At 40.8% G+C, this 20365-nt stretch overlaps 1 protein-coding gene across 1 annotated transcript in view; it reads right to left on the bottom strand.

Moving 5' to 3' along the window:
• Window positions 1–20365, bottom strand: part of MYB (v-myb avian myeloblastosis viral oncogene homolog) — a 58461-nt gene that overhangs the window by 5343 nt on the left and 32753 nt on the right. Inside the window, exons 8-14 of the mRNA XM_015411518.1 lie at window positions 19577–19681; window positions 17507–17764; window positions 9155–9297; window positions 7743–7857; window positions 7527–7652; window positions 6497–6607; window positions 4865–4972 (exon numbers count right to left, since the gene is read on the bottom strand). Of these exons, the coding sequence (XP_015267004.1) occupies window positions 4865–4972; window positions 6497–6607; window positions 7527–7652; window positions 7743–7857; window positions 9155–9297; window positions 17507–17764; window positions 19577–19681 (966 nt within the window). The remainder of the gene's footprint in view (window positions 1–4864; window positions 4973–6496; window positions 6608–7526; window positions 7653–7742; window positions 7858–9154; window positions 9298–17506; window positions 17765–19576; window positions 19682–20365) is intronic.

Genomic DNA, 20365 nt, shown 5'->3' with positions numbered 1-20365 from the left:
TTCCACACAAAGACTGAAGGGCAAGCCAGCAACACTGGGTCTAAACTCCTTGGGATTGCACACATGTAAAAAACCCTTTCACTATCACGCTGAAGATATTTCTTAAGCAATGGGTTTATTCACACACAGGAAGCCTGCTATAAACTACTGGAAATTAAAATGTAATAAGAAAGGCAGGCAACTTTCCACAAGCTTACATTAAGTTCATGTTTAATCATCAAGGCCAGGTTTATTTCCAGCCGTGTCAGTCCTGGTTCATTTTGTTACTCCAGTAATCCTACCAGCACATCCTTCTCCTGGAAGCACAATTATCTCACTTATCCTGTAACGTGCCTTCTGCTGCCCCAGGCAGGAGCGAATGGTAAACAAACTGTCAGGGCTTTAACTGGGATATCCAGTTGAAGCACTTTAAATAAAAGTGAAGCCTTTAGGGGAAGGAGAGCAGTAAAGTCAAGGCTGGGCAAAGGTGCTTTTCTCCACCTACAGAAATGCTGATTTGCACAGTGTGTTTTTTCTGTCAAGAGTGTTATTCCCGCAAAGCAACCTCCGTGAAAACATAATGTCTGAATGTGTAATATTTACTTATTTTATTCATTCACACCTCGCCTTTCTCCTCAACAGGGACCCTAGGCGGCTTACATCATTCTCCTCTCTTCAGCTTCATTCTCAAAACAACACTGTTAAGATAGGTTAGGCTCAGTGTAGCTGATTTGCACAGTGTGTTTTTTCTGTCAGAGTGTTATTCCCGCAAAGCAACCTCTGTGAAAACAGAATGTCTGAATGTGTAATATTTATTTATTTTATTCATTCACACCTCGTCTTTCTCCTCAACAGGGACCCTAAGCGGCTTACATCATTCTCCACTCTTCAGCTTCATCCTCAAAGCAACACTGTTAAGATAGGTTAGGTTCAGCGTGTATGACTTGCCCAAGGTCACTCAGCGAGCTCCCATAGCACAAGTGGGGATACAACATTCTTAACCACTATACTATACATATTTTACAGTATGTGTAATATATGTGTTACACAGGGGATTTCTGAATACAAATATGGAATACACACAGATTCTTATTTATGCTAACAGACTGAGTGACATAGTCACAAACAATGCTTACATGTAGGTTCAAATTTGGATTGCTTTTTAAAAAATAAACTTTAGAGCTGGATTATGTCTTAGGCCAATATACATGGCCACCCACGCAGGTCCACATACAGACAACACAATCACTGGATCTAACAACAGTAACTACACCATCCCAGGCTCATTCACATGCTCATCTTCTAACACTGTATATGCCAATAAATGCCAACAATGCCCACCAGTTCTCTACATAAGGCAAACAGGTCAAACCCTATGCCAGGGGTGGCCAAACTTGCTTAACATAACTGCCACACAGAATAAATGTCAGATGTTTGAGAGCCGCAGGACATGAATATTACATATGTTTTTTTTTTAAAAATATGCATATTTGCTTTTTATTAACATTAAATTAGACTGTATGAAAGAGCCACATGTGGCTCCTGAGCTGCAGTTTGGCTACCCCTGCCCTATGCCAAAGGATAAATAGACACAAATCTTAACATCAAGAATCACAAAACTCAGAAATCTTTTGGAGAATACTTCAACCTCCTGGGACGCTCAATGGGGGACCTCAAGGTAGCTGTTTTATTGCAAAAGAATTTCAGAAACAGACTAGAATGGGAGACTGCTGAATTACAAGTTATTACAACACTCAGGACAATGGAACCTCCAGGGCTTAACAGCGATATTGGTTTCTTATCTCACTACACATGCTAACATCATTCAGTTCTTGCATCTGTTTGTAAGCTTTTATTATGATGCATGCTAATCTGCTGCTAATCACAGGTCTTATCAATTGCCTTAGTCCAATCTTTTAACTCTAATTGGCCTTCCTGGCAACATCCCCCTCACCCACTACCTATATGTAATGGTTGATAACTTTGTTTCAGTGTATCTAAAGAAGTGTGTATGCACACTAAAGCTTATACCCAGAATAAAACTTAGTTGGTCTTAAAGGTACCATGGGACTCAAACTTTGTTTTGAAGTTATTGCGATTACTTCAAATGAGCAGAACAGTGTCCTGATTGTTTTACATTGAGACAAGATACTGAAAACAGAATGGCTGCTATAGATGCTTCTGGAAATAAAACCCCTATGAGTGTTTCAGGGCTTCATGTCTAATAAGACTGTTTACTTTTCTTTTCACTTTAGTAATTTTGGGGACTGAGAACTGCAGACCATTTATTAATTGAGGCCTTTTTATACAGCACTGGGTTGGAGACAGTGGATCCCTGATGTTCTTATACTGTATTTTCACAGAGGTTTTATCAGTAAAGCACCTCTTGCCCATAGGATCACTTTGGTGTCTAAGGCTGCAATCCTAAGAACACTTACCTGGGAGTAAGCGCCACTGACTAAAATGGACTTAGAGAGAATGCACAAATCTGTCTGGCACTGCATTAGGATCACTGGTCTGTCAAGGGCAGTACTGTCTTCTCAAGACAGGCAGTGACTCTTCAAAGTCTCAGGTGGAGCTCTTTCCCATCACCTTCCACCACATGCCTTTAGCTGGAGTTGCTGGAGATTGAACCTGAGACCTTCTGCATGCCAAACAGCTGCTCTAGCAGTGAACTACAGCCCCTCTCCACAAACTTACTTCTGAGCAAACATGCATAGGTTTGTACTGCCAGTGACAAAGGTATCATGATGGTTCTAAAGACAGAAAACTCATCCTTCAATATGTGGATGTTGGAACAATCACTACAATCATAAGGATCTCTCACAGAGCGTTACATTATTTACGTCTCCAGAGGTAACAGAAATGCCATCGTTAACACTACTTTGGCGTTGTCCTTACGGATATAACTGCAATGAGTTGCAAGAGCTCGCATTTATGGAAGAGGGTTAGAGCAGAAACAATGCAGTAAAAGCTCCAATAGAACAGTTTATTTATTATGAGTGTTGGTTATGAACCTGGAACAGCAACCCATGCAGTATAAGAACAAAAGTTGTGTACCTGGGACATGTGGGAGTGGGAAAGGAATCAAGATTTTGCACAAGCTCTCCTCCTCCTGAGAGGCAATGCCACTCACGAGTGCAACACCAGAAAGGTTGAGGAGGGGCACAGAGCCTCAGCCGCTTTGCTCTCTTCCCCTGATCCTGTACACCTAGAAACAGGCTTATCTTGCTGATAGCCACAGGGGGCAGGGTGGGCATGGTGTGCACCTAACCTTGTACTAGAAACAGGCTTATCTTGCTGATAGCCACAGTCACCTATCTGAGAGGGGGCAGGGTGGGTATGGTGTGCACCTAACCTTGTACTGAGCTTGAAGATCCATGGAACAGGATAACTCCAAGATTTCCATGGGGGGGGGGGTTCTTTCATCAACCATTCATCAGCACTAAGCTAACATATAAAAGACTAATGCAAATTTCAAGTTAAGGTAATAAACCAATTTTACGTCATTCACTTTAGGAATAATCAGTCCTAATGTACTTATTTGCCTAAGCAACAGTAATAAAATAGACAACATATTTCTTGGCTCAGCATTGTAGAAGCAGAGGTGATTTATTTATTGATGTTCAGGTGAGGGCTGGATGTGAGTTCCCTCTAAGTGAAATTTGTAGGGACCCCAAGTTATGTTTTTTACACATGTTGGTCTTCATTATTGCCTCTTGGAATTAGTTTGAGAACAAGATTGTTTAGCTTAGCTTAATTTTGACTGCTCTGTAATTCCCTGCTCTGGGATTTTTATGTATCTTTGTGGCAAATTTTAATTACAGTAAGCTGATTTGAGAGCCAATTTTGGCTTAAAAGCAGCATACAAATATAATAAATACACGTTAAAGATTTTCTCAGGCACTTGGCCAGAGGGCAGTTATTAGCATATAAGTAATTATTTTCCTGTTTATTTGTGTGGCAACCTAAGTCAGTGGCAAGCTACCATGTTCTACGGTCTACCAAATCATAAGCAGCACTAGTATCATTCTTTTCTTGGAACATCATGTAGTCATTCAGATACATCAAATCTAACCACAAGAAAGGAGTACATGAACATTTCTTCCTCAAGTTCTGCTTATACAGTGTTGGATGCTATGGACATTCCACTGATGGAAGAGGGACGATCATGCCCCATTCTTTTCTTGACTCCAGCCTCCCAACCCACATCACTTTTTGACTGCAAGGCCCCCATCCTCACAGGGGTCATATGGGGCTACTGAGCGAAGGGGAAAGCGTGGAAAGGTCCACTTCTGCCAGGGTAATGTCTGCAGGAGCCACCCTACAGCTTCGGCTTGGCTATTATTTCCATTGTGCTGTTCCAGATGGCCTTACCATTAAACTGGGCTGAAATTCACACTTGCAAAGAAATAAATTACACACGCATGATAAATATTTGCCAAGGAAAATCAGTTATGTACAAGTGCATACTTGACCAATGTAAAAATGAAGCAAGCAATAAAAGTGAGAGGGGAATATCTCTGTCTTAATTTCTGTAGACAGGATGCTGAATGTCTCCTCTTTAAACTCGTAGAAGAAAGGAATGTAACCTATGAATGACTGTACCAAAATGTCAACAGGTCAGGTATTCTGTTTTCCTTACAGCTTCCTGCTCTTTGATTTTTCCAGTTTGAAAATGGTAGACCCAACATCAGTCAGTTTGTATATATATGTTCCTTAATCAACTGCAACTTCAGCATTTTCCACTGCGCAATACAGCAAACCCTTCCATTGTAGAATTAATTGAGTCTCTTAGTTGTAATAAACACCTTTACTGCATCTGAAAGCAGGGTGTAAGGAGATCAGTACTGCAAATTATTTTTAAAAGGGTATTTTTGATTACCTGAAGTGGGCTACCTGATGATCTATTTCTATGCAAAGCAAATAATTTATGGGCATTCTCCTCTTCTTCTGACGGAGGCATCTTTAAACCAGAACTGGTAAGCAGATTCTGAAGACAAACACCAATAGTGGTCATTAGAAAAGATGAATTAATTAGTGAACAAATACACTGAATGATGTTTTTAAAAAAGGTACCATGCACAGTTGCATTAAAAGATTAATACTGCTGTTTGCACAATTATCTGGAAGGAGGTTCCAAATAGGATTATCTTACGTATAAATCTGGAGTATGAAGTAGCAAGCAATTTGAGTTCAGGTTCAGTAAGCAGTCCTTTGACTAACACTCAGCCAAATTTGGGGATTGGCAGGATTGCGAACATTTCTCCCTCCTTGGAATACTCTTTATTTCCCCCCTCCTTCCACGTTTTTTTCAGGGTGGGGAGAGGCTGAAAAAAGAGCCCATAGTATTTGTGACTCAACAGTGGTTACCACATAATCTCTAACTGGCCAAGGTCATAGTTCCAGGACCAAGAAAAGGCAGTGAAGGGTAAAAATGGCATTTGAACAGTCACTGAGCAGGGCTGCAAATACCTGTGGACATGCTGGAAAAGAGTAAGCATTTGGAAGTTTTTCGGGGAAACTTTCAAGCACCTCACAGCCCTGTATTTTTCATTAAAAATATCTGCTGAGGAATATTTACCACAGCACTATATGTATATACTTGCTTGGGAGTAAAACCTTTTGAACTTGGTCAAACTTACTTCTGATTAACCATGCACAGGATGGTTAACCATGTCAGGTACCACAATGAAAAGTTTCAGCATTATTGATTAAATATAAGCTTCAACCTAAGCAGCTTATTGAACTGAAAATAATCATGCAGCCACATATACTACACTGGGACTGACAACCCTTGGATAACAAAACTTACAGTCCAACAAAACTAAAACTCATATACACATAGACTGAACTTAGATCAAGAAAGTGACATACCAGTAAACTAACCTAAATGCAGACTAAAACAGTGTACATTACATTGTATTGTCATGTACATTAAAAAGTAGACTATGCACTTTACAAAGGGTAGCAAACCTCTCACTGCCTATTATTTCCACTGACTTTAGCAAACCCTATAGTGATCCAATTAAGGCCAGAATTTTGCTCCAGCACCTTAAATTCATCTTAAGTATGGTACTTTTATGTACAAAATATGAAGAAGAAATGATGGATAAGGGGGGAAACCTAGGCACAATCCAGTCACTGTTAAGTACTTTCTAATTCCCATGATTCAGTGGGACAGTTGCATACATATGTCATCAATGAGATTTCCATGTACCAAACTGCAGCCGAGTCAAGCCTTTTTATTTTCTTGCACTTCAGAAGAGCAGACAAGCAAGGTATAAACAAGAAGCTCCATCCAGCCTGCCAGTCTTTACTCTTGAAAAAACTGCACCCTTTTCTGTAGTCTGTATGGGCTGCAAGTTACCACATGGTAGCTGTCCAGTGGAAATGTCTTACTGAGCCAGATTTGGTGCCTGAGCTATTAACTTCCCTACTCCAATTCAGAATGTATAAGGCTTCCAGAAAACAAACCAACCCACCCCGAAGCAGCATCCACGACAGTAATACATACCGGTACATCTTCCACACCTGATGTATATGTGAAAAGCTGTGTATTCAGACCTTCCCCTTCCCAACGGTTTGAGCAGAAGACGTTTCCAGCTTTGCCTGTTGGCGACTCCACCTGGAAGCAGAAAGAGAGCCATATTTTAAATCGCAACAACCGACTTTCCCATGTCAACGTTAACAGCAAACATATTTCCAAATGAGATCGGGCTACACTTTAAATTAGATGTACTTGTTCTAATAGTCAATCTGTGTACAATATAACATTGCATTCATGGATATGATGTTGACCATTTCACTCAGTCTTCTTAGAAGTCTAGATGGAAAATACTATTTCATACTAGGTATCAATTAAAATTATTGCATGGAACCACCTTGAGTAATCAGATTGTTAAGGCTTCATGTGTTAACCTCCTTGTTTCTGAGAAATCCCATCGAAGACAACAGGGCCAATTACACATAAGCCTTTTAAATACTGTATCCTATAGGGTAGTTTTCAATAACAATATAGAGATGTTTTCAATAACTGGTTCATATTGTGGGGAAAACTTTATCTTTGTTGTATTACAATTCTACAAAGGCTACCAGCTAATTTTAATAAGCGAGATCTCATTTGACTTCAACAGAAACAAATTAGGAACTAATGTTACTGATTACTGCAAAAACAAGAAAAAAAAGGAAAACTAGAGCTGTTTCAGACCAATGGTCCATTCAGCTTACTATCCTGTTTCTTATACTACCATGCATGGATGGTTCCTGCAACATTTCAGAGGAGTAAATGGCTGCTCCGATCATTTCTGTTTTCTCCCAACCCTCTAAAGTTTTCAAATGCTTTGAATATGCCAAGTCAGTTTCTGGCCATCTTGACAAATAGTCATTGGTATTCCTATTCTTAATTAATACAGCAAGTTCTTTTTCTGAATTAAGTTTCTCATATTAGTTGGGGGTTTTTTTGTAGCAGCAAGTAAACTGCAGACCTTTTGTGGCAAACAGAACTAAGTATAACATGGGCTTTAGCAAAAGATGATTTGACTTGCCTCCTGCTTAATTTTCTTCAGCAAAGGGGATCCACTTTCACGTAGGCCAGAGACAATGCCTGATTCATCAGACTCTTGTTTGATAACATCCTGCAGGTCATCTACAAGATGACTTGGAGTTGGAGGCTACATGGAAGAAACAACCACATAGTAAGGCAACATACAGCATCTTCATGGGAATCCTATTCACATCACTGGCATTTTAAGAAAACGTACCAGCATCTTTAAGGGTCCATATTTGAATTCTTGAGCTGCAAGTGCATTTTTAAATGGAGTGGGTGTTCTTGGAGAACTCTCCAATATTGATCTTTTGATAGCTGGAGTTCTGAAACTGAAACCACAATGTGAACGTAAGGGGAGAAAAAGGGGAAATTACAGAGAACGGTCTAAATCTCTTTACTGTGACCCTAATGCAGATTACCATAGTAATAAAGAGAAGGAGCTGCCTGCCAGAAAGTCCCAAGTTCCAATTTCACCTCAGCCACAGTCTCACTGGGCCATCTCACGTGAGTCATTTTCTCTCAGTTTGAATATGGCGATGAGAATACCTTACAGTGGGTGTTGTGCAGACTACTGTAATAATGTATATGAAGCACTTTTGGCACTAAGGAAAGATGTCATATAAATACCGTTATTCACATTATTTTTAAAGCCAAGCTTAAAATGGTATGTTCAACTCACATTAAAAATATGTATCTCTTTTGTGAAGAAAGTACATACTGAATTTATTTATTTATGCCCCAATGGGGACTCAACGTGGCTTTACAACATCATTCTCACCCTTCCATTTTATCCTCATTGCAGCAGCCCCATGAGGTAGGCTAGGCTGAGACACTGGTTAAATTCACCAAGAGGGCTTTCTAGTCCAACATCCTAATGACTACATCGTGCTGGCTTATTTTGCATATGTGAAATAATCTCATCTTGAAGCATATTTCTTTTCTTACATTCCAGATGTTTCCACAACAAAGAGGACAAAAATCATTCTAAAGCACAATATAAATAACTGGACAAAGCTGAACAGACAAAATGTTTGGAAATCTGATCATGTAAACTGGAGTGTTGTTTGCAATGGGTTGCAATGATTCAGGTGTTAATGCAGATGTAGAGTGAATATGCATAGCTGTGAAACTTTGGTTTGTACAAAGAAGTAATAGTAATAAGATACAGCTCTAAGCAGAAGTCCTGAAGCCTTGCCTGAGCAAAAGCCAAGAGCTAGAGTGATGTGGTGATAGAGGGCCGGACCATGAACAACAGCTCAAATCCCATTGGTTCTGCCATTCAGAAGCTGCATCATCTTGGTCAATCACACTCTCACCCTAACCTACTTGACAGGGTGATTGTTGTGAGGACAAAATGGGCTCCTTGGAGGAAAGATGGGACAAAGTACACTAAATAGACACGATACAGTGATAAAAGTTCCTTTGCACAGATGGTTTCCTTATTAATTTAAATGAAAGGAGCAGTTCCAAGTGCACATAGAAAGGAATGGTTATAGCTGCCCTCTCAGTGAAGTATATGGGGAAGCCCACTCCCCACCCCCCCATGGAAAATAGGCAGAATCCATGCCATTAATTGCTGTGGTAATACGGCTGTTGTGAGCATTTTAAAAGGTAAAGAAAACTTACATGTTATTTTCCTTCTGTGCCTTAAATGCTTGGTCTCTGTAAAGTGGTGTCGTAACTGTGACTTTATGAGTACAAAGCGGAGTGGAAGTTAGAGTGGGATTGGCTAAGTCTAGACTTTCTTGGCTGGATGAGGTGTTCAAAAACTGCAAAGAAAAACAACAACAATGTAAGGTACAAATTTGGCTTCTCAAAACTATCTTGTTCAGCAAAACAAGAAATTGGAGAAAAATAACTGCTAAACAAATGAACAGGAGTGCTTCTACTCTACTGATTCAGGGTGTATTAGTGTGCATCATTACTAGTGTCAGATTATGTGGTAAAAGGATTACACAAGAAACTACTCCCAATGCAAAGGTTTGTATTTCTACAGCTTAGTTTATGAAAATATATTTCTTTAGTTTTGTTCCAAGATTATTTATAGAAACAAAGATTTATTTTATTCCACTGAATGTCAATGGAAATTTACCTATAAAAGGATGGCTCATAATATGAAAGAAAAAATCTTGGAATTTGCCCATGAAAGAGCACTGAATTCTGGGGCATGGAAAAGACAATTAGATACTTTAAGGGGGGGGGGAGAGAATATGAACACTCCTTTTTCCCTGTGGAAACAGATTGCTTCACTTTCACAGTACAGGTCCTAAAAGTTTTTTTAATGCTGAAGTTCAGTTTGTTAAGAAGTCTGGTGTGGCAGAATTTAGGAAATAGCTTTTCAGTGGCTGGAGTGATGAACTCACTAATGTAATACCCTATTTCAAACTGGCTACATGTGCAAGGTAGAAACTCACACACCACTTGCTCCCATCTCTGCTTAGTCTCACTGACTTTGCTGAGGTAGGCTAACTCATCTGTAGAAACACACCACACCTCTCCTTCTATCCAAAATAGCATATATAATGCTTAGTAATTTAATAAACAATAATGCACCATTGATTTCCCCCCAATCCATTTACAGGGCAATTTGGATAGTATTTGTCATCTGTTTAGTCTGAGTTTTGTGGGGAGTCAGTGACCCATACTGTGAAAGGGATACAATATAAAACAGTTAAAGGAAACTGAGATGATGGTAAATTCTATTAGCTGGAAGAATTAAAACCAGAAGGTAAGCAAGTGAATAAGCAGCCCCTTCTATAGCACCAAGAATTCAACACACAGAGAAAAGCAAATTGTCAGTTAGAAGCTGCTAACCTAGACTAATCAGTGAAGGAGAGCAATGAGTAGATTCAAAATTGGAGCACAATCAGTGAATGTAAAAGTAATTAGTCATTTGTTCAAAGATTAGTTTGTCTACGTCATTAACACTTTGCTGACTTTTGAGAATTAGTAACATCTGTGTAGAAATCTTGCTCTACCTGCGAGGGAGAGAATGGCAGGCTTTTGACAGGGGAACGCTTAGGAGTTGAACTGGTGACATCAGCAAATAGGAAGGACTTATTAGGGCCACTGGCTAAGTGGCTGGGCTGCAGCCTTTTGGTGCGCAGAATGACCAACGGAGCTGTGCCGCATTGTGAGGCAGTCAAAGACTTTGGCAAGCCAAGCCACTCCTGACTCAACATGGTTTTGCTCCAGTTTGAGAGAGGCTGTCCTTCAGGCCTACATGCACTGGCCTCTGTTTGCTGAAGCTGTGGGGCTTTGCCTGAGGGAACTCGGCCAGGCGAAGTGTCTGTTTCTTCAGAGAATTCAAAACTGCTGAGATCACCCCATGATGAAGGATCCTGAAAACAATTGGCGGGAGGCACGAAACTATGAGACAGTATACAAAGCTCCTTCATTTAACACCCCCCTCCCCAAAAAACCAGCAATGTAACATTTTTAATAAAAGGGAATCAAAAGTGAAGGGGGAAAAGGTTGTACTGCATGTGATTCAGTTTGACACAGTTCTGATGCTTTCCTAAATGTGGAAATGCAATGAATCCAGATTAATGGTGGGTTCCTTAAAGGAACTACTCTTTTTTTCTCAAATATATATGGCAAGAGCTCCCCTCCCACTTTTGTTTGACCCATCTGCTTTCATACCGCTATGATTCTTGTGAAAAGGGATATATCAATGTTTATAGTGAATTTGTTTATAGTAAGCCTTTGGCTTCAAACGGTATGCTTAAGGAACCCTATATTAATGTTAAGTTCCTACATGAGGAACTTAGAATGTTCAAATATCCCCTGTGGCCTTTTGAAGTTTTCCAGAAGTGAATGTTTCACAAAGAAGCAGAAAACTGGATAGTAATACAAGGTTTACCAAGCGATAAGGAAGGGAACTAAAAATAAATTTGATGCCATCAAATAAAAACAACTCACAATTTGGCTTCACATTTAAAACCCCATTTACAAACACTTAAGAGCTTTTTAGATTAGATTTTATGTATTCCAGCTCCCTACATCATTTATTAAAATATTTCTATCTTGCCTCTCTCTGGGGATGCAGGGCGGCTAACAGAGGGCAGAAAAGTACATTAAAATCACAAATACATAACTAACCAAAAAACAGAATAGGAATTATTTAACATTACTTGTCTTTGAATTTTTAGCATATGAGCAAAATGGTTGAGTGAGCAACTCAGCATGCCTGGACATTGGGGGGAGGGGTGCTACATCACTCTAAGAGTGTACAGATGTGATCTCCTTGAATGGGATGCCTCTTTGTCTTAATCTAGGAGCTGTCCTCTGACCCCTCCTCTCTCTCACTTTGTCCTCTCTCTCTCTCTGCACATGGCCTTCCATGGAGACATATGTCTCTGCAAGTCTCTCTTGTAGATAACAATGCCCTCATACTCCCATATGCATGATGGTGGATTAGCGTCTTTTGACTGCAACCTGAATGATAAATGAGTCCACCTGAATAAATGTAATTTTACCTTTTTTGAAATATACTTTTTTGGGAAAGTTATTTACTGCACTCAGTATCACGCTTCTATGACTGGGCAAAACTGCTATATTAACTAAATATCCCAATAGGGTTATGGGTGCCCAGAGTGAATTTTAAAGTTTAAAAGAATTTTTCTTATTTGTTTGTTTTTCTCTCGTTTGAGCTTCACCACCTGCTGGCAAGAACAAAAGATGCCTGGAATTGGCTTAACAACTGGTCCCAAGAACTGAGTGCAGAAAGAATTTTTCTCTCTCACTCTTCCTTTTGAATTGCTAAACCAGCGAACACTGATATGCAATCCTAGAGAAATTTAACAGAGATAATTTCAAATGTGTGGCTTTTTTGAATTAAGCACCAGCTCAAGGAGGAAAAAGCTAAATTTGCTTTACGACCTTCAGTGCCTAAAAAGGAGATCATAAGATCGAAGAATGCAGATGGTAAAGCACAACATTTAATTATTAGTACATTGACTAACTCCCATTGGTGTACATAAAAGGACAAGAAACTGCAAAATGGATGATTGAAGCCTTAAGAAAGATCTATGGAGAGCAAGACCAGGCTAGCAAGATTTCTTTGTTTAGAGAACTTTTCTCAATTAGGCTACAAGAAAGTGGAAACACAGAGATCTATATAGAAATGTTACTAAATCTAATTGACAAGCTTCCAATTGCTGGTAAAGTGCTAGATAAGGAGTTACAAATTGGACTGTTTGTAAATTCCCTACCTCAATCTTATTCTGCATTCATTTTAACATTTAATGGGAAAGATTCTACGGTGGAGGATGCTCTGGGGCTGATAAGAGCTGAGTACCATAAATAAAGGGGCTATCACGAGCAGCACAAAAGCAAGGATGACTCAAGCTACATGGTCCGAGAGGCCAGGTCAAGAGGGGCAGGAACTAAGCAAACTGACCACAGAAAGCCCAACCCCAAACAGAAAAGAAATGTCCCTCACTGCTTCAATTGTAACAAGCCAGGTCATATCCAGAAGGCGTGCTTGCTCAATAGGAGTGAAAATGCCTGAACCAGCAAGCAAACTCACACTCAAACACAGAGACAGAAGGGTTTCTCCTAAAGAAAGCGATTTAATTATTGCATATCTCACAGCGCGAACAAATTAAAATCACAAGCCTTGGCTAATTGATAGTGGTGGTTTCATACATATGACATCAGATATTAATTTGTTTGATGAACTGGACACAAATGCTCCTGGAAAGGTGCACCTAGCCAATGGAGATTAAGTAGACATACAAGGAAAAGGAAAAGGAAATGTTACACTAAATTGCCACATAAATGATGCTGGACCTGAAATTACTGCAGATGATGTTTTATACATTCCCAATTTAAAGACAAATTTGCTAACTGTGTCCACACTCTCAGAAAAAGGATGTGCCACAGAATAACGTATGTACTGTCCTGCGCCAAGGTGAACTATATTCCACAGGTACTCTCAGAAACTGAGTCTTCGGGCTGGATCGCCAGCAACCAAAGGCCTGTATAGCCAAGACTACTGCTGACCAGAGGTCCCAGTAGCTTTGGCACAGGAGATTTGCTCTTTGTGACCCAGAAACCATCTTGAAACTACAAACAAAGGTCTTGGTAACAGGTTTCAATATAACTGAGTGTGCCAATGATAATCAATTGTGTGTAAAGGCAACTTGGCCTTGTATTCCAAAACAATTTCAGGGATGCTCTAAGCAACCACTTGAGCTAATTCACACTGACCTATGTGGGCCTATCAAACCAGCATCAACTGGAAATAACCCTTATCCATTACCTTTTATGTGACCCAGAAACCATCTTGAAACTACAAACAAAGGTCTTGGTAACAGGTTTCAATATAACTGAGTGTGCCAATGATAATCAATTGTGTGTAAAGGCAACTTGGCCTTGTATTCCAAAACAATTTCAGGGATGCTCTAAGCAACCACTTGAGCTAATTCACACTGACCTATGTGGGCCTATCAAACCAGCATCAACTGGAAATAACCCTTATCCATTACCTTTTATTGATTTTTCAAGATATACTGTGTGTTATTTGCTGAAGGAAAAATCACAAACTGAGCAGAAGCTGAGAGACTACACTGCCATGGTTTCTAACAAGTTCAACAAGAAACCCCAAGCCATCCAGTGGGACCATGGTGGTGAGTGCATGTCGAGATCGATGCAGACAGTTCTAAGGGAGCATGGGATCCAGCACAGACGTACTGTAGCCCACACACCAGAACAGAATGGGGTCACTAAGTGCAAGAATTGCTCTATAATGGACATGCCATGGTCAGATGCATGCTAATTGACTTAGGCCTTTCCTACAAGTACTGGGGAGAAGCTGCAATGACTGACAGTTTACCTGCTAAACAGACTGCCAACCAAAGCCACAGAGAAACTCCTTATGAATTATGGCATAACAGAAAGCCAAGTAAAGAACACATTAGAGCCTATGCCCACATACCAAAAGAAAAGAGATCCAAACTAGAACCAGAGCCAAAGAAGGCATCTTTGTTGGCTATTTTCCTGAGAGCAAGGGATACACAATTTTAGATCCAGACACTAACCAAATTACTACAAGCAGAGTGGTGCAGTTTGATGAGCAACCAAGGAACAACCAGATTGCTGTGATAGATGACTGTCCAGAGGGAGATGACAACAAACACCAGCTGCTGGAGTATTGCCCAGAGCCAACAGATGCAGTCACTACACAGGCACAACCAGATGCTCAACCAGAAGAAGAGGTGAAGGCAGAAGTTCCTGAATCAGCAGGTGAGCCAGAGGAGCCGGAGACTCCTGTGGAGGCTGATGAGACCCTGGACTTCGGACACTCATTGCAGCCCAACAAGGGAGTTCCACCTATTTCGCACAGGCATTGCTACCACATGAACCTATATCATGGGCTGAATTACAGCACATGCCTGAACCAAAAGTAAGCAAATGGAGAGGAAAGCAGCACAAGAAGAAATGGACACACTGCATAAGAACAACATGTGGACTCTCACTGAACTACCTAAGGGTAAGAATGCTATTGGGTGTCAGTGGGTCTTTAAAGCTAAGCAGGATGCAAACAGTGAGACTGAGAGATATGAAGCCAGACTAGTGGTAAAGGGATTCTCGTAAATTTATGGATCAGAATATGACTAAACTTTTGCACCAGTTGTAAAATATTTCCCAATTAGGTTGCTCCTAAGCATTGCAGCTCCCAGAAACTTGCAAACAGAACACTTAGACATTAAGACTGCCTTTTTACATGGTGAAATAGAGGAAGAATTATACATGAAACAGCCACCAGGGTTTACAGATGAAAAGAATAAACATCTAGTCTGTAAACTTCCAAAGGGGCTTTATGGACTTAAACAAGCTGCGAAAGCGTGGTCGGATAAGCTGACCAAGATGCTACTCAATCGGCAAAGGTAAAGCTGACCCCTGTCGTTACAGTAGACACAAAGATGGAAAATGGACATTTATTCTGATCTATGTTGATTATTCGCCATGAAAATTAAAATGACTGTGGTGAGATTATATCCCAACTAAACAAGGAAGTAGAAGTCAAACACCTAGGTCAGTGGTGGCGAACCTATGGCACGGGTGCCAGAGGTGGCACTCAAAGCCCTCTCTGTGGGCACACGTGCCATCGCCCCAGCCAGGCCCAGACCATCATTAAAGTGTCGAATTCTCTGCCAAATAATTTTAAGTAAATGAAAGCATTTGGGATTGCTTTCCTTACTTTATTTGGATCATCTTAAGTTAATGTATGAGTTGTTTTTTCTAAAGTAAAACCTCAGTATTCAGGTTACATTGCCGTGTTGGCACTTTGCCATAAATAAGTGGGTTTTGGGTCGCAGTTTGGGCACTCGGTCTCTAAAAGGTTCGCCATCACTGACCTAGGCAATGCTAACTTTTACTTGGGAATTCAGATTGAATGAGAACCAGATGGAAGTTATCTTCTTTGTCAAAAGCAGAAGATACTGGAACTATTACAAAGCCTGGGCCTGGAAGGTGTTAATCCAATGCCCACACCAATGGAATTGGGCTTCTACAAAGAAAAGGTTCCCGATGAACCACCACCAGACAACAATAACTACAGAGCTACCATAGGCAAGCTTCTATACTTAGCGATGACAACAAGACCTGACATTGCAATGGCTGTAAGTATATTATCCAGAAGAGTTAGCACACCCAACAGAAAGGACTGGACTGCTTGATTGAACTGAGACTGCCAGCAACCAATAATCCCGCACTATTGGGGTATGCTGATGCAGACTGGGCTCAAGAAAGATCAGACCTAAGATCCACTAGCAGTTATGTAGTTTTCTGAGGGGTCGATGCTATAAATTGGGCACGTCGTAAACAAGAAATTGTTGCCCACTCATCTGCTGAAGCAGAATTTGTATCCACTTCTGAAGTGTGCCCGAGAATTAGAGTGCCTTATAATGTTACTGGAGGATTTCGGTATTAATGAAACCTTTGCCAGTTCAACTGCTAGAGGATAACCAGAGTTGTATAGCCCTCTCTCTTTGAGAAAGGAAAAGTGTGCGGACAAAACACATTGGAATTAGGAACTGGTATGTAAGGGAAACAGCCTGCAGGGACAAGGAGTTGTCAAGCTACACTACTGGCCCACTGAGAAAATAACTGCTACCAAGAGACAAATACCAAGGCCCGTGGAATAACTTGAACATTATGAACCTCAACAGCATACAGAGTCAAGAGGGACTGTTGGAGTGAACGACTCAGTGTGCTTAGACATTGGGGAGGCGCTACATCACTCTCAGTGTGTATCTCCTTGAATGGGATGCCTCTCTTTGTCTTAACCTGAGAGCTGCCCTCTGACCCCTCTTCTCTCTCGCTTTGTCCTCTCACTCCCATCTCACACGGCCTTCCATGGAGACACATGTCCCTGCAGGTCTCTCCTGCAGATACAATTGCCCTCATACTCCCACACACATGATGCCGGAGAGGCTGGCCATTTCTGATAGGGAAAGCACTCTTTAGATTAGGCTTCTGTCTCTTCTTTTGGCTGCAGCCTGAATGTGAACTGGATCTACTTGAATAAATGTACGTTTACCTTTTTTGCAATACACTTCTTGGGAGATTTATTTACTGCACTCAGTATCATGCTTCTGTGAGTGGGCAAAACTCTCCTATGTTAACCAAATATCCCAATACAAAATAATAGTTATTTCAAGAGAGCAGTTTTATTTGTGCTTGATAAACCTGAGAGCCCCCAAACTGCTTAAACTAAACTAAAAGCCCAATCCTTGCCATGTTCACATTTATTTCCACAGGACTTACTTCCAAGTAATCATACACAGAACTGGGCTAGAAGTGTTTTGTAACTGCAGTAAAAAAAACCCCTACACCTAGTAATTGTACAGCAAAGGCAAAAGCCATTGCCTATACAAAAGGACCATATAAAAGACAAGAAATAGACAAAGAATCAGCGTGCATCTCCAGGCCTATGCGAGCCACACATTAGAAGATGACCATTCTACTTACGGAATCTATTAACTGAAGTGTTTCTGCAAATTCTAAGAGATTCTTAACATTATCCAAGAAGTTACTCTGGTGGACGATCATGCACCGTGCAGGGGAGGCACTTTCTTCAGGCAAGCAGCCATCGTCCACAGGTGGAGATGGAGTGCAATGATGATGCTCCCCCAAAGAGGAAATGGGTGCACTGTTACCACTACTTCTGGTATTGTCCACAATTGCGGTGCTGTGCCACCCTGGGTAATCTGATGTGTGGTTCTGTGTCTAAAGGAAGGGGGGAAATGGGGAAGAGGAGGGAGGGAGAGAAAGAGGCAGAAGGAACTTAGCAGTGAAATTGCACAAGGTGTCAGATGGCTGTTGAAGGGAAAGATAAAAGTGGTTGCATCATCTAAGCATTTAATGCCTATGAAACAGTTGTCAAGATGTTTCCTTTCATCAGTGCAGCAAGAGCTTGTTTGAAAGGGGAGTAAATTTATAGCTCTACTTTTGGCATTACCTCATCTTGTGCAACAAACCCTGCACTCTGGGCATGTATCTACAGTCTAATAAGTATACTACTATGGTCATATGTTGCTCCTCCTAACTCCATAAAATGCCCGAAACTATTTTCTTTTCTGTAAGGAGCTGCCAAGATTCCTCTCGTTCAGACTGAACCTCATCCACCACGTCCAAAAGCTTTAGGAGTTTAAAGGAGGTGAAATCGACAACACATCTGAGGTCACTGGCAAAATTTTCCATTGATTTTCATGGATCTGGATTTTACCCAGAGTTGCTTTTTATTTTTACACCTCACCTAGTCTCCCTTCTGTCCCTGTCTCACACTACAGCTTACACCAATGCAATGAAAAGGCTGTCAAATCAACGTGGTTAGGAAAGCAGAAGAGCAAATTAACAGAAGTGTCTTTCCAGTGTAACCATGCAAGAGAAGAAATTGCAAAATACAAACTACAAGTTAGATGGGGCCAGACTAGCATATCATGCACAAGTCACCGTACAGTTAACTGGAAATAAATTAATAATTAATCTGAATTAATTATTCATACAAAGTTTCTGCTGGCTATCACTTGTCATTTTTCTGCGTTTCCTATATTAATTTATTTTGTCGTCTGCTTTGCTATTATCTCCACAACCTACGCACTGAAAATAAGTAATTAAACAAGTACGTATACAGGATTCAGTAATAGCCAGCACTGGTCTCATACATGCAGTTAAAAAAAAATCTATTTTCTTCACAGTCAAACGTTACCGAACATGCAGATCTTGACAATACTTGGGCTGTGATTCTCAAACTACCTGAGCTAGAATACTGGTTTCTTCCTGAGCCAACCAAACTTTACGTGAGTCCAATCTGCAGCACAAATGCCAGAAGTAGATTGTGGTCTTCTAGGAAGAGGCAGGAAAGTCCCTAAGGCTATGACAGAGTCAGGCCTGCCTGCATGCCCGTCTCTCCTATTCTGTTCAGCATGGCAGACTACAGACAGAACCACTTGAAGGTTGGGATGGGGGAGGGGCGCAGGGCGGGACATGAGCTGTAGTCACCATCAGAGGAAGTACTGCCTCATCCACTGAGATTTACTTGTGGCAAACTTGCTAAAAAAGACTGACCACCCTAAACTAGACTGAAGTCAGGAGTTTGAGGATCACAGGTCAAGGGCATACTATACAGCTGAAGATAAAGAATACAGCAGAGAAGAAAAATCTGAAGAACAGGCCCTACATTTTCATTACTCAGTATTCTCAGAGGCACAGATTTCTCCTCCCAGTTTAAAGGCTAGTGGAGGGAGCTATACTGGTTGCCACTCCTCTGAAAACGTAAACCAGTGCAGTGGCCACCACTGCTGTCAATTAGTATACGAAAGCAAATATGCCAGAAATTATGCACTAGTGTATTTTCGAGGGGGGGGGGAGTGCAGAGAATGCATACAAGAGTTGCTGTTACGTTTTCATTCTGTTCAAATGGAAATATAGAGCCTTGATTAGTGTCTGAAGAATAGCAAGAGGGAAAAAAATGTAAGAAAGAGAAGCACTGGGGTAAAGCTGCTATCCCTCCATCCAAGCACATGGGGACATTCTTACTGGTAATGCCTGCTGCCCTTTCAGTTCATTCTCAGTCGACATTAGTAGCAACTCTAATTCCTTTATTCGCTTTTCTTTCTCAGGGTCTTCATCATTATAGTGTCTCTGCAATTAAGAGTTAAGGGAAAAGACAAGATAAAGGCCCGGTTGAATGTTGCAACTATGACAACGACGATGGCTTGTCATCTTGCGGAATCGCAGCCAAACTAGCCTGAGAAGTAAAGAAGTCGTCTTCCACTGTAGTCTCCACAGGACACAAAAAACCCTGAATCATCTGTGGAATGTTTTGCACAGACATTTAAAAGGAAAATGTGAAGCCTGATGACAGCTAATGTGCTCAGTCTGCCTCACCATATTTAGTTTGAAGGAGTCAGAATTCCTTCCCCAGCCCCATTTTGTTTTTTTGCTGGTACACACATAACACTGGCTCCACTCTTGCCTATGACACATGAGGAACGTGTGTTTCTTTCTACTTCCCTGGGGAAAAAACCCTCCCTTAACTACAGTTCATCTTCACAAATGTTAACCGTGGTTAAAGCCAAGCAAAACCATCCTGATTCAAGGAAAACCCCAGTATAGCCTTAACTGTTGCTAACAGTGAGAAGTTTAACTGCTTAATCCTGATTTATGAGAACCACAGTTAGCAGGAAGCCAACACTGTATCCACAACAGCCTCACTTCATCATTTGTCACATTAACGAGTTAAGCTTTTGACAATTTTTTGCAAGGTAAGACATTTGTATCTAACTTTCGTGTGAAATGTATACCAAATTGACTCTTGAAATTGAT

The sequence above is a fragment of the Gekko japonicus genome, unplaced genomic scaffold (genome assembly GCF_001447785.1).
Source record: "Gekko japonicus isolate JY-2015 unplaced genomic scaffold, Gekko_japonicus_V1.1 scaffold184, whole genome shotgun sequence".
Taxonomy (NCBI): domain Eukaryota; kingdom Metazoa; phylum Chordata; class Lepidosauria; order Squamata; family Gekkonidae; genus Gekko; species Gekko japonicus.
The sequence above is the reverse complement of the archived record's forward strand: the minus strand, read 5'-3'. Positions and strand labels throughout refer to the sequence as shown.